This window comes from Saccoglossus kowalevskii, chromosome 22 (assembly GCF_978046115.1).
Source record: "Saccoglossus kowalevskii chromosome 22, keSacKowa6.1, whole genome shotgun sequence".
Classification (NCBI taxonomy): Eukaryota; Metazoa; Hemichordata; class Enteropneusta; family Harrimaniidae; genus Saccoglossus; species Saccoglossus kowalevskii.
In genome coordinates, this window is record NC_140662.1 from 22,287,110 (window position 1) to 22,300,406 (window position 13,297).

Here is a 13,297-nt window from a genome sequence, read left to right on the forward strand (position 1 = left end):
AGAATGCAAAAAGGTCATTAAAATAAAGGAAGTGAGAGATGATTGCTGGGTTTGTTGTTTTTCCTCATAAGTGTAATATTGCTGATAAAATATTTAATATTAACTACTTTTGTTTTCATCCATCCAAGGTGTCGTTGCCATGCCAACCATAAAACAAACTAAAGTTTTCATTTTAAATTTTCGAAAAATTATTATTTTAATGCTAAGGGTTTTGGGGAAACGTAATTTATAATTTATCTGAATTACTGAAATACTAGCGCCCATGAACCTAATCGAAGTAAGGTCTAAAAGTAGGATTCATAAGATGATTACACTTTGCCAGAGGCTTTGATTGTCCTTCTAGTTTTCTCGTTTGATGCAGTAGAAGTATAAGCTAATCTATCCACTTGTCTGATATAGTCTGGCAGCTACGAAATCCAGACCAATTATATTAGCATGATCAAATTGGATTCTCAGCTTCAGTTTTGTCTTCAAATTTCCTGTTTGTCTACAAGATACATACTATAATAGTTACCAGCTCGTGGAGACGATTGCGTTAGCGCTTTCAAGTTGACTACCTTGCAAGAAGTGATCACATGTCACTTTGTATTTTTTTCTGCATTTTATTCCCGTGATGGCTGCTCGGCTCTGTATATTTCTGATGCTATGAAATCTAGTTCCATGCAATGTTACAAAAAAACAAAACATTAATGAAACTTTTCAAAAAAATCTTTATTGTCAGCTTAAAGCGGTGGAGTCGTCACCTGCGCATGCGTCAGATGGTCATAGCGTGTCGTTGTTTACAAACAAGTGTCTACCCATGAGCATTTGCGTTTTTAGCGTGTGTTATCATCGTTTGGAACGTGCACGTGCACAGGTGACAAGCCTCCCGCTTTAACTCATTAAGTGCTAAAGTCAACTTTTGTCATGTTTTAGAAAATATACATATTGTAAAATACTTTATTTTTGCTGGAATTAATTTTCGCTGAAAAGACTTTTTGGGTGTTTTGCATGGAATTTATTTTCACTGATTTTTAACAAGTTGAATGTATGGGGGAAAAAGGTATAATTGCTGGGTTTAATTTTCACTGAATCATTTCTTCAGCGAAAATAGTGAAAAATTAATCCCGAGTGAAAATTTTACAGTATTTGTATGTTCAAAGAGAAAATGAATAGGAATTTTAAGAAAATTGGAAATAGCACGTAGATCTTTATACAAAAATCGCATAGAGAAAATCACAAAGCAAGCAACTGACAACAATTATAGAAATTATAAAAAAAACTGTGGCATGGCGTTCAAAGATGAAAATGAGAACAAATTGTGTATTCGATCTGAAATAAACAGTGTCGATAGTTACAATATAGCTAGTTTAAAACTCTGTTTATTGGAATGACGAAAAACATAGAAATCTTATTATATCGCATATGTAATTTTGTATGCAAATGAGATGAGTTGTTTGGCAAGATCTTTCTTTTTATCAGTACATTTTCAATACTTCGTTATTTTTTGTTTCAAGATTATAATGAATTTGCTTATGTTATGTTAATTAGTATGCAAATGAGATAAGTTATTTCGCAAGTATTTTCATTTCTTTATACTTTATTTTTTGTTTCAAGTTTAAAACACAATAATGAATTTGCATATTTTGTGTGTGCAAATGAGTTGCCGTGTTTGGCTAGATTCAGAAGGTCATTTTGTTTATTCATCAAAACAATTTCAATACCTAATAGGTTGTTTTTTTGTTCCAAAATGGAATAAAATATTAATAATGTTGTTTGTATGGATTCTAAAAATAAACTGCAATCGTTATGTCTAATGTCGATAGACTGCTGGCATCAAATATATTGTTCAATTATACAGCAGACGAGCACAGGTCACGATGACTGTGCAGACTTGTTATTTGAAAAATATTGTTGATGCTGCATTTTTTTTCTGAACAACCATATGTTTTTTGTTTATTTGAGAACTGTGATTAAAACTTTGTATTATTTATTTGTTTGATAGGAGGTTCAAAAACGGCATGGTTTAGGACTGTCTATTCAGGCTTACTTAATCAAACCAGTGCAAAGATTGACAAAGTATCAACTTATTTTTAAGGTAAGTACGTGTATTATTTTAAAAAGTATTTTCTGCGTATGTAACTCTTTAAAAGTCAGCATTTTTCACATCATCATCACGATCTACTACTCTTCCTTATATGAATAATTTTTCTAAATATGGAACTACTTATCTTATATATGGAATAAATTTTCTAAATATGGAACTACTTTTCTTAAATATGGAATACATTTTCCCAATATGGAACTACTTTTCTTATATATGGAATACATTTTCCCAATATGGAACTACTTTTCTTATATATGGAATAAATTTTCTAAATATGTAACCACTTTCTTATATATGGAATAAATCTTCCAATATGGAAAATTATTACCAAATTCCACAGTTCCATGAGTGTCACTCGAAAATCCCTGTCATGACTTTTGAGAGGGGGGGGTGCTTAATTTTCCAGGGTTTTGTGATTAACTGTGCATTGAATGTTACAATCCATTTTTCTCAGTCCACCATCAGGTTGTACAATTTTAAAATAAGTGGGTGAAGTATTTAATTTAAGGGGCTATATATACTGTTGATAATAATAATATGCAGCGCTATGGAACATCTCAGGTCATTTATGGTTAATACAGTATATTTTAATAAAATTATTACACAAGGACGTTGCAAAGTGAAGATGATACAACGAGAGTTGATTGCATAACGAAGCTTTAAGCTTCCATATGCTGGCTGAGTACATACTTTACGATATCTTTGTACTGATATATCTTCTCCACCCAACCGTAGTGTGATGCCAAGAACTTTGTCACAATGTACATCATTTTGAAATAACCGTTCCATGATGAAGACAAACTATTCTGTTAATTCTTTTCAAAGAAAGGCTACATGTATCCCTATAATCATAATTAACATATTCTGAAGGATAATAAATAATAATATCTTTTCATAAATTCATGTTATCTAAAATGAAATTAAAAAAGCATAAATGATGCGCTTACGCAGACCCAAATGACCTGAGAGCACATTAGCATTGTTTAACTTATAGAGGGCGCTGTACCATCGTGTGACCTATTCTCGGGTGTGAGCTGCTATGGAACGCCGGTCAAGAAGCTGATGAAAACAGCTGAAGTCAAAAAAACAGCACAAACTCAACTATGAGACAATCCTGAACAACCAAATTTAAATATATTGCCTATGTAGGCGTAATATTGTTACAGTGTTCAGGAGAGTGAACAACCAGTCCAAAGCACAGTTTTTTTTGGAGTTTTCGGTCGTTTTTTGTCATTCCTAAAAATAGAAGTCACTGTAGCATTGTATAATCTATTGAGGGCGCTGTAGCAATGTAAAACTTATTGGGGGCGCTGAAGCATTGTTCAAACTTATGGTGTTGTCTTTTTTTTTTAGCAATTTTTAACTTGTTGTGAGGAAGGAAAAGGTGAAATCAGCGATGGTTTGGATGTTATGGTAAATGTGCCCAAAAGAGCTAATGATGCAATGCATCTTAGTCTGCTAGATGGTTTTGATGTAAGTACCACCTCGTTGTCCCCTTTAAAGCGAGAGGGTCATCACGTGTGTACGCGCTAGAATTGAGTCCCAAGCAATGATAACAACACACGCTAAAAACGCAAAAGCTCATGGGTAGACACTTGTTTGTAAACAATGACACGCTATGGCCATTTGACGCATGCGCAGGTGGCGACACCCCCAACTTCAACTAAATAGTCTGTCTACCTCCTCTCTATTCCTTTCCACTACCTCTGCACCCCTTTCAACCTATTAGTCTCTCCTACATAAAACGTTATTCCTTGTCTATACTGGATTACATTTTTACCTTGCTTTTGTAGTATAGCAATAACTTTGTCTGACGCTGATGTACCTGTAACATATTATTGTATTCACAATTTTTCTTCAATCATTAAGAAACCTCTACAATATTTGATTTTTGTGAGTTTTACTTTTTTTGGGAAATGCGAATAAAATGCTGCATGCACAAAATGTATAATGCTTACATTTTCAGATTACATTTACAATAAAAAGAAAAACAAATCTGTATTTCACGAGCAATTTAAGCCTGCATGTACATTCCTTCACACACGGTTTCTCATGGTTTTGCTATGTTTCTAATTGGTGATTTTCTGTACAATTGCGAGATCTCGCGAGATGCATGAAAGACGCGCGTCGAACGTCTGCCGCAAAAATCGAACGATTTGATTTTGAACTAGAATTTCTTTATTTCGTAGCTTACATTGTCCGGCCGATCTTCGACAGAGGAATATTGCTTCCGAATACCCTTACTTAATCGAAATTGCCTATCATCAAATGTGGACAGCACATTATTAAGCATGGAAATGTCCCCGAAATACTTTCGCGTTTGTCGAATCCCACGCGATGTTTGACGCGACTCCGACACTATGACCTTTGTTTGTCCTGTTTTTACGTTCGATTTCACGCATAACGCGTGATTCTCGCAGTGAACGGAAAATGGTCTATTGTTTTTTCTTTCTTTAATTTTTCAGGAAAACCTGGAAGCTCAAGGAGAAGTAATACTACAAGATTCCTTCCAAGTATGGGACCCTAAGCAGATCATACGCAAAGGACGAGATCGCCACATCTTCCTATTTGAAATGCTTGTTGTCTTTAGCAAGCAAGTCAAAGACAGCAACGGGAAATCCAAATACATATACAAGAGTAAACTTAACGTAAGTACATTTCTCTGACTCTAGTTTTTTCCAGTTGCATGTCTTGAATTCAGGATTGCGTAAAATACATACTGTGGCCATATAGGGCTTGCCATGGGTTATATTTAGTCCCCGTTCGGACGCAGTCCGAAAACGGGGACTTATGTTTTGACCTCCGTGTGTGCGTGCGTGCGTCTGTGCGTGCGTCCGAACCTGTATCTTAGAAATGCCTGAATCAATCACAATCAAACTTCACACATACATCATACATGATATTATACATATGCACGTCAATTTGTTCCACGATCTGATTCAAGATGGCCGAATGGCGGCCATTTTTGTGCTAAAAATCATCAAAATCAAGCATTTCTCGGCTGTTTACAGATGGATTTTGTTCAAACTTGGTATATACATTAAACATTATAGCACCTTGATGCACATCATTTTGTTTTACGATCTGATTCAAGATGGTCGAATGGCGGCCATTTTTGTGCTAAAAAATCCTAAAAATCAAGCATTTCTTGGCTGTTTACAGATGGATTTTGTTCAAACCTGGTATATACATTAGACATTATGGGACCTTGATGCAAATAATTTTGTTTTTCAGATAAGATTCAAAATGGCCGACTGGTGGCCATTTTTTACTCCCGTGTGCGAAGCACAAAAGGGAGTCTTTGCAGTTACCCTGTCTGTATGTCTGTATGTATGTATGTATGTCACTTTTTTTGTTCCACCATTATCTCAAGAACCACTAATCAAATTTTGGTGAAACTTGGTACATAGATGCTCTGGGATAATGCGCAGAGTTGATTAAGTTTTGGTAAAAATCTATGAATATTAATTACCTAATTTGCATGATAATTAGCTGATTTTTAGCTGTTCCAAGACTGTTCCACTGATATCTGAAGAGCCACTCATTGGATTTTGATGAAACTTGGCACATGGATGCTCTGAACTAGTGCGCAGATTTGATTAGTTTTGGGTAAAAATCTATGAATATTAATTATCTAATTTGAATGATAATTAACTGATTTCAAGCTGTTCCATGACTGTTCCACTGATATTTGAAGAACCACTCATTGGATTTCAATGAAACTTGGCACATGGATGTTCTGAACTAATGTGCAGATTTGATTAGTTTTGGGTAAAAATCTTTTAATATTATTAATTACCTAATTTACATAATGATTAATCAATTTTCGGCTTTTCCACCGATATCTCAAGTACTAATCATAACATTTCAATAAAACTTGGTACATAGATGTCATATGACACTGCACAGACCTGATAGTGTTTAGGGTAATATCAGTACATATTAATTACCTAATTTGCATAATTAATTAATTTTCAGCTTTTGATATTTCGAGTAGTAATGATCACATTTCAATGAAACTTGGTACATAGTTACTTGAGGACTGTGCAGAGACCTAATTAGTTTTTGGGTAAATATGTGTCCATATTAATCACCTTATTAGCATAATTAGTTAATTTTCAGCTTTTCACCTGATATCTCAAGTACTAATCATCACATTTCAATGAGACTTGCGACATTTTCTAGGAATATGCAGAGACCTGATTAATTTTGGGTTAAATAATTGTGCCTATTAATTACCTAATTTGCATAATTAGTTAATTTTTTGCTGTTCTATGGCTGTTGCACTGTTGTCTACAAACCACTCATTGGATTTCAATGAAACTTTTAAAGAGTGTACTCATCACATTTCAATGAACCTAGGACTATACACCATATTAGTTTTTGGTAAATATGTATGCTTCTTAATCACTTAATTAACATAATTAATTAATACTGATATCTCAAGTATTGATCATCACATTTGAATAAAACTTGGTACATAAATGCTCTAGGACAATAGACGGCCTGATTAATTTTGGGTTAAAATCTGTTCATATTAACTCTCTAATTAGCATAATAATTAATATTTTTTGGGTTCTAATCACATTTCAATGAAACTTGGTACATTGTGCAGACCTTATTAGTTTTACACTTAAATCTGTTCATATCAGTTACCTGATTTACATAATTAGTTTTCAGCTATTCCATCAATATCTCAAGTACAAGTAATTTTGAATTAATTTTTAATGCGTCTTCAATACTCTCAGCACACGGGAGTTCTTTCTAAGCTTTCTTTGATGTATTAATGAATGTGGTTCTCGTGCCATATCTCTGACTTGCTTTCACTGATTATGTTCAAATTTTAAATATTCATTATACATCATTTCATAGATAGACAGATATATTGGTTTGACGATTCTATTCAAAATGGCCAAATGGTGGCCATTTTTGTGCTAAAAAACATCAAATATCAAGCATTTCTGGATGGATTTCGTTCAAACTTGGTACATATATTAGACATTACAGGTTCCTGATGCACATCATTTTTTTTTCAGATCGGATTCAAAATGGCTGTCTGGTGGCCATTTTGTTTTAATGAATGGGCTTCTAGAGCCATATCTCTTAAATGCTTTGACTGATTATATTCAAATTTTATATATTCATTATACATCATGTTATATATATACATGTATTCAAAATGGCTGATTTTGAATGCTGTTCCAGAGCAATATCTCTCAATATGGACAAGTACTTGTTTGACGATCAGATACAAATGTCAATCATTTTAATGTTAAAAAATCATATTCCTGACATGGTTATATTCCAGCTATATTACTATAAACAAAACTGTATATCTTAAATTTGATAACTAACTGGGACTGTGCCATGCATGGCTTGTTTATTTAAATCAATCATAGAAGCTTAACTCCCTCATATGGCATTACCGGTACTTCTAGTACATAAGTACAAGGCTCATCGTTAAATAATGGTATCTGTCGTTACAATGCTTCATTATTTTGCAGTCCGGTCTTGATAAGCCATGTTGAATGAAACACTGTGTACTATTGATGAGCGCACGATGGGAGTGTGTACTTCTGAATTTGTTTGGAGCATTTCATGGCTGTACAATGAATATCATTGTTTTTAAGGGTGCTCCTGTAACAATGATTAATAAATTAAATAGCCTAACTCGTTGGATCCAAGGAAAATGGCCACAATATAAATCAATAGTGACTCTGAAATACTAGAAATCCACAGTACATAAATAGCAAGAAATACAAGTGCATGTTCTAGATGGCATTCAATTTAGTGTACTTGGCAACACCACCTAGCCTGCCTGCCATGTGTCTCACTACTTGTTGTACCACCTAACTTACCAAATGTTTTTTTTTTGTCCTTTGTCTTTCAGACATCTGATATAGGAATAACCGAACATATAGAAGGAGATTCTTGTAAATTAGCTTTGTGGACCGGTAGACAACCTACATCAGATAATAGAATTGTACTTAAGGTAAGTGCACTTTATGCATGACCCCTACAAGTCAGACATCCCCGATCTTTTGGGAGAAAAAAGATTGGACATGTTCATTGTCAACGAGAATTTCTCAATTCTAAAAAATGCAATCAGTTGCCAGTGAAGTTCAGATAAATTTTGCTATTTAACTACATGTTATGTAATGCCCACTTTGAGATGATGCCCATTTCAAAGAAAAGTCAACTTGGTTTTGGCACTGCGATATTGATTTGAATTTTCTGTTTTTAATAAAAGAATATTTTGTGGTACTTTGTAAATATATATAACCTTGTTTTTATGTAAATTGAAAAAATATTTAGAACAAAAATGGAGTCAAACTAAACAAAAGAATTCTTTTTTTTCACCTGTGGTGGTGCACAACACATCTCAATTCAACTCTGTTGTTTGCAGGCATCCAGCCTAGACGCTAAGCAGGAGTGGGTGAAGAAACTCCGCGAAGTTATTCAAGAGAGACAAGTTCATTTACGAGGAGGTAAGTTCATTCTTTGCTTCCCCTTGCATTAACACTTGGCGAATAAAAACCAGGCAGGCAGTCATACCACATGTGCTGAAAGTTTAACTTGCATCATGGGTAAAGTTCCTGGAGACTTTGTGTTATAATTTTCTTGAACATATGAAGCTCATATATTGGACCAGTGTGAATTATATTGGAACCTCATTACCTAAAAGCATGTGTAAACAAAAAGTCTGCCATGTGTGTTGTGTGAGCTTTAATAAAGTTAATCAATCCGTTAATTTGCATGAAAGATGCCAAACATGAAAACAGATATTATTGTTAATATGAGAACAATGATCCACTATAAATATGCTATATACAAATTTTGTTGATTAAAATTGATTAATCTTGTTTTTTTCAGCTTTAAAGGATACTATCCGCCAACCGAGAACAACTTTTCTGAAATCTAACAGACTCACTGCCACTCCAAAACCTGCCAGGTAAGCAGTTAGATTTAGTTTTAAAAACTTCCATAATGTTTTTACTTTAAAATATACAAATTCTGCTTGGAATTTACACATAATTTATGCCAAATAATTGTAAATGAATAATATTTAGCTATACTAATGGCAGTTTTTGTAAATTTGTGAATTCCTGCTAACGCAGTTTATGTTATATTGCATGTCTTATGCAGTTAATTTTGATGGTTGCTAATGTTGACTTCGGTCCATGGTCGCATCCTAAATGTCATTATCACAGTTTTTCCAATTGGTTTAGAGATATATTTTGTTTTTTAAAAATTTCTTATTATGCTTGCCTACACAACACGCAGCAGCCATCTTGAATTGGTTGCTATGTATAATATATGTTCTCCTTGGGTGTACATGTATGGTTATGACAATACTATTTCACATTGTTTGATGATGATTGCATTATGGGTAAAATGGATGGTTACATCAGGATGATTATATATAACAACCCAAATGATGACGCTGGCATTTTCCCCTAGCTTGATGTGTGGGGGCGCTATACTCTTGGTGCATGAAACTAAATCTAAATAATGTTTCAACCCTTAGACAATTTTTTTTAAACATTTTTATGTGTTTTTTTTCTACAATTTCTGTTAATTTTGAACCAAATTGACATAATTATCATCATCAATAATACAATTAATTTGACTATTTTGAAGCTTTGAGAAATTTCACTGGGTTTTAAGTTTACAATCTTGAACTAAATGTTCCATTATTATTTTACATGTTCTTGTGAATTCAATTTATCAAATTTTACCTTTTCGTGAAAATAGCAAAATTAAAAACCAGTGAATAACTAATTGTACAGTATTAATAATATTGTAAGGTGACAAAAGTTGACGTTGTTTTTAAAAAAAAAAAAGATTGTGAATCTTGTGAATGATTTTCTGAATTCAAATTGTCTGATTTACACATGAATACACAAAACTCCCACAGTGAACACTCATCATCTGCCTATGTTGAGATTCCCTAGTTGACACTGTATCCTAATGTTTCAGTCAGCTGGTATATTCGCCTGCACAGTATCAGTGAACTGATCATTCCACTTACTAGTACATACATATCTGATGAGTATAAACACTGTTGTATTTTTTTAACTAAACATTTTGTCTAATTTTAGTTCTGGATTTTTGGAATAATTGACTACTGAGAGCATAGGGTTAATGATTTGTAACATCTACAATTTAGGATGGGTGGGGTGGGAGGGCGTGTCCTATTAACTACACCTGTTTCAGGATCGTCATAGTGATAATATGTAAAGTTGATTTTATCCATTGAGTGCAATGACAACTTTTGTAATCTTTATAATCAATATTTTGTAATCAATATAAACCTGCGTAATATCCCCGAAAAATATGACCAGTCGCTTACAGGAAAGTATTCCCTTTTGGTCCAAAATTAGCAAAGAAATTATGGAAAAACACATAAAAATGTGCATAAACAGTTTGTTGGAAAATGTTCCCATTTGGTGCAGGTATACCAGGGATACATAAAAAAATACATAAAAATGTGCAAAAACAGTTTGTTGGAAAATGTTCCCATTTGGTGCAGGTATACCAGGGATACATACAAAAAATACATAAAAATGTGCAAAAACAGTTTGTTGGAAAATGTTCCCATTTGGTGCAGGTATACCAGGGATACATACAAAAAATACATAAAAATGTGCAAATTGTGTCGGCGCAAAAAATCAAGGGTTATATCTAATTTTAGCCCTGATTTTAAATATCAATTAATTTATTTATTGACTTTGGTTTCGGTGGGAAAGTGTTTAACCACGGAACAATCATCTTAGAACATTGAAAAATACTTAATACTTTATGACCGTTTTACTGAGCCTGTTAAAAACAGTTCAAATTAGATTTAACTTTATCCTCAAACGCTATCCTCTCTCCCTATCAACACTATTAATGATATAACCCCACCAGTCTTAGTCCATCAGCTGGTTCATTCCATTCATAGAATCGGGGGAGGTTCACATTTTCCAGTACTGGGTCATTCACATCTGACTTACAGCCAAGTCTGGTATTCCCATGGGTGACAAAAATAAACCAGTTCAGTTGGAATGTTGATTTCTTCCGCCAGTCTCTCAGTTTTAACCTAGTCCGTTCTTGTCTTAATATCCATGTGTTCAGAGATACAAGTTCAGAAGATATTGACAGTCTGACCGAGAGCGAACACCACCTTGACTTGCGACAACATCACCATCATCTCCAAGTTAGTCCTGTAGACCAACAAGAGACGGCATCTATCACCTCGGTTTCTACATCAAATACCAATAACACAGCTGATAGCGATAAGGTAAGCTTCTAAAAATTCATGTTCGTCACTCTCGCAGCTCTCTACCTTGCATCTCAATTGTCAAACTCATACTAGACAAGTATTTTCCACATTTTAATTACTTCAGAATTTGTCTCAGTATTTCAAAGTTATTGCTTGCTTCCTCAGATTCCGAGCTGTTGTTGTGTGGATGAGGCACATAATACACATTTTTCTTTTGGCTACAAGTCTCAGATTTATGGTGAAAATGTTAATTTTGTTGACGGAGACTTTTAATCAAATTACTGTTTTTCCCTATTAGTAGCAATAATAATGAATCAGTGTTTAAAATAAGTCTTATTTTAATGATCTGCTATACATAAAAAGGAATTTTTAATTTATGTTCGCTTCTGTTATTAACATGACTTCATTTTCAAAATTATTTGCATGTATTTTGAACTTAGTTTTTTTAAATAAGGAAGATAATGAATCACAGATGTCTGGTATTTTTTACAGCTTTCTATACAGTGTAATTTAAGATGCATTTAATGTCTTAGCTTGGAGCTATTAAGATTCAACTGAAATTACATAGTACAGTTGGAATAACAACTCTTTACTCTCTGCCCCACCCATCTAAAATGGAATGACCATCTATGTAAGCAGTATTGGGTTATCCTAAATGAATTTTAGGGGTGGCAAATCTATTTGTCAGGGTTGTTCATCTGGCTGCCCATCTGATATGTATTAAATCTAGAATTGACTGATATTGTAAGCTGGAGCAGGTCGGCTGGCTCCAAAGTTGACATTTTACTTCTGGATGGTAGCTGTGTTTTCTTTCACTGACATTAAAAATATCCTGTGTCACATTTATAACCTGTTTTCCTGTTTAACTCAGAATAGATTATTTTGTTCAGCTAATTATTGTTCCATTATCATGAATGAACCAATGGTGTATACTGAATGGACCAATCAGATTACATGAATAGTGTATACTGAATGGACCAATCAGATTACATGAATGGTGTATACTGAATGGACCAATCAGATTATGTGAATGGTGTGTACTTAATGGACCAATCAGATTACATGAATGGTGTATACTGAATAGACCAATCAGATTCTGTGAATGGTGTATACTGAATGAACCAATCAGATTACATGAATAGTGTATACTGAATGGACCAATCAGATTACATGAATGGTGTATACTGAATGGACCAATCAGATTACGTGAATGTTGTATACTAAATGGACCAATCAGATTACGTGAATAGTGTATACTATATGGACCAATCAGATTACATGAATGTTTTTTACTGAATGGACCAATCAGATTACATGAATGTTGTATACTGAATGGACCAATCAGATTACATGAATAGTGTATACTGAATGGACCAATCAGATTACATAAATGGTGTATACTGAATGGACCAATCAGATAACATGAATGTTGTATAACTGAATGGACCAATCAGATAACATGAATGTTGTATAACTGAATGGACCAATCAGATTACCTGAATGTTGTATACTGAATGGACCAATCAGATTACATGAATAGTGTATACTGAATGGACCAATCAGATTACATAAATGGTGTATATTGAATGGACCAATCAGATAACATGAATGTTGTATAACTGAATGGACCAATCAGATTACCTGAATGTTGTATACTGAATGGACCAATCAGATTACCTGAATGTTGTATACTGAATGGACCAATCAGATTACATAAATGGTGTATATTGAATGGACCAATCAGATAACATGAATGTTGTATAACTGAATGGACCAATCAGATTACCTGAATGTTGTATACTGAATGGCCCAATCAGATTACATTAACATAAATGAAATGTTCTTATATTTTTTTTCTACATCTCATTTTACTGTAAGCATGTAAAAATTGCTCTCCTGAACACAATATTAATAAAAGTGATTGAGAGAGCTTATGTTTGAATTTC

At 33.6% G+C, this 13,297-nt stretch overlaps 1 protein-coding gene across 2 annotated transcripts in view; it reads left to right on the forward strand.

Annotated features, from left to right (window-relative positions):
* Positions 1-13,297, forward strand: part of LOC100376677 (kalirin-like) — a 281,580-nt gene that overhangs the window by 171,099 nt on the left and 97,184 nt on the right. For both annotated transcript variants that reach the window (XM_085496087.1, XM_085496086.1), the window contains 7 exons: positions 1,985-2,077; positions 3,440-3,559; positions 4,552-4,734; positions 7,977-8,078; positions 8,493-8,574; positions 8,960-9,038; positions 11,204-11,369. In XM_085496087.1, coding sequence (XP_085352213.1) covers positions 1,985-2,077; positions 3,440-3,559; positions 4,552-4,734; positions 7,977-8,078; positions 8,493-8,574; positions 8,960-9,038; positions 11,204-11,369 — 825 coding nt within the window. The remainder of the gene's footprint in view (positions 1-1,984; positions 2,078-3,439; positions 3,560-4,551; positions 4,735-7,976; positions 8,079-8,492; positions 8,575-8,959; positions 9,039-11,203; positions 11,370-13,297) is intronic.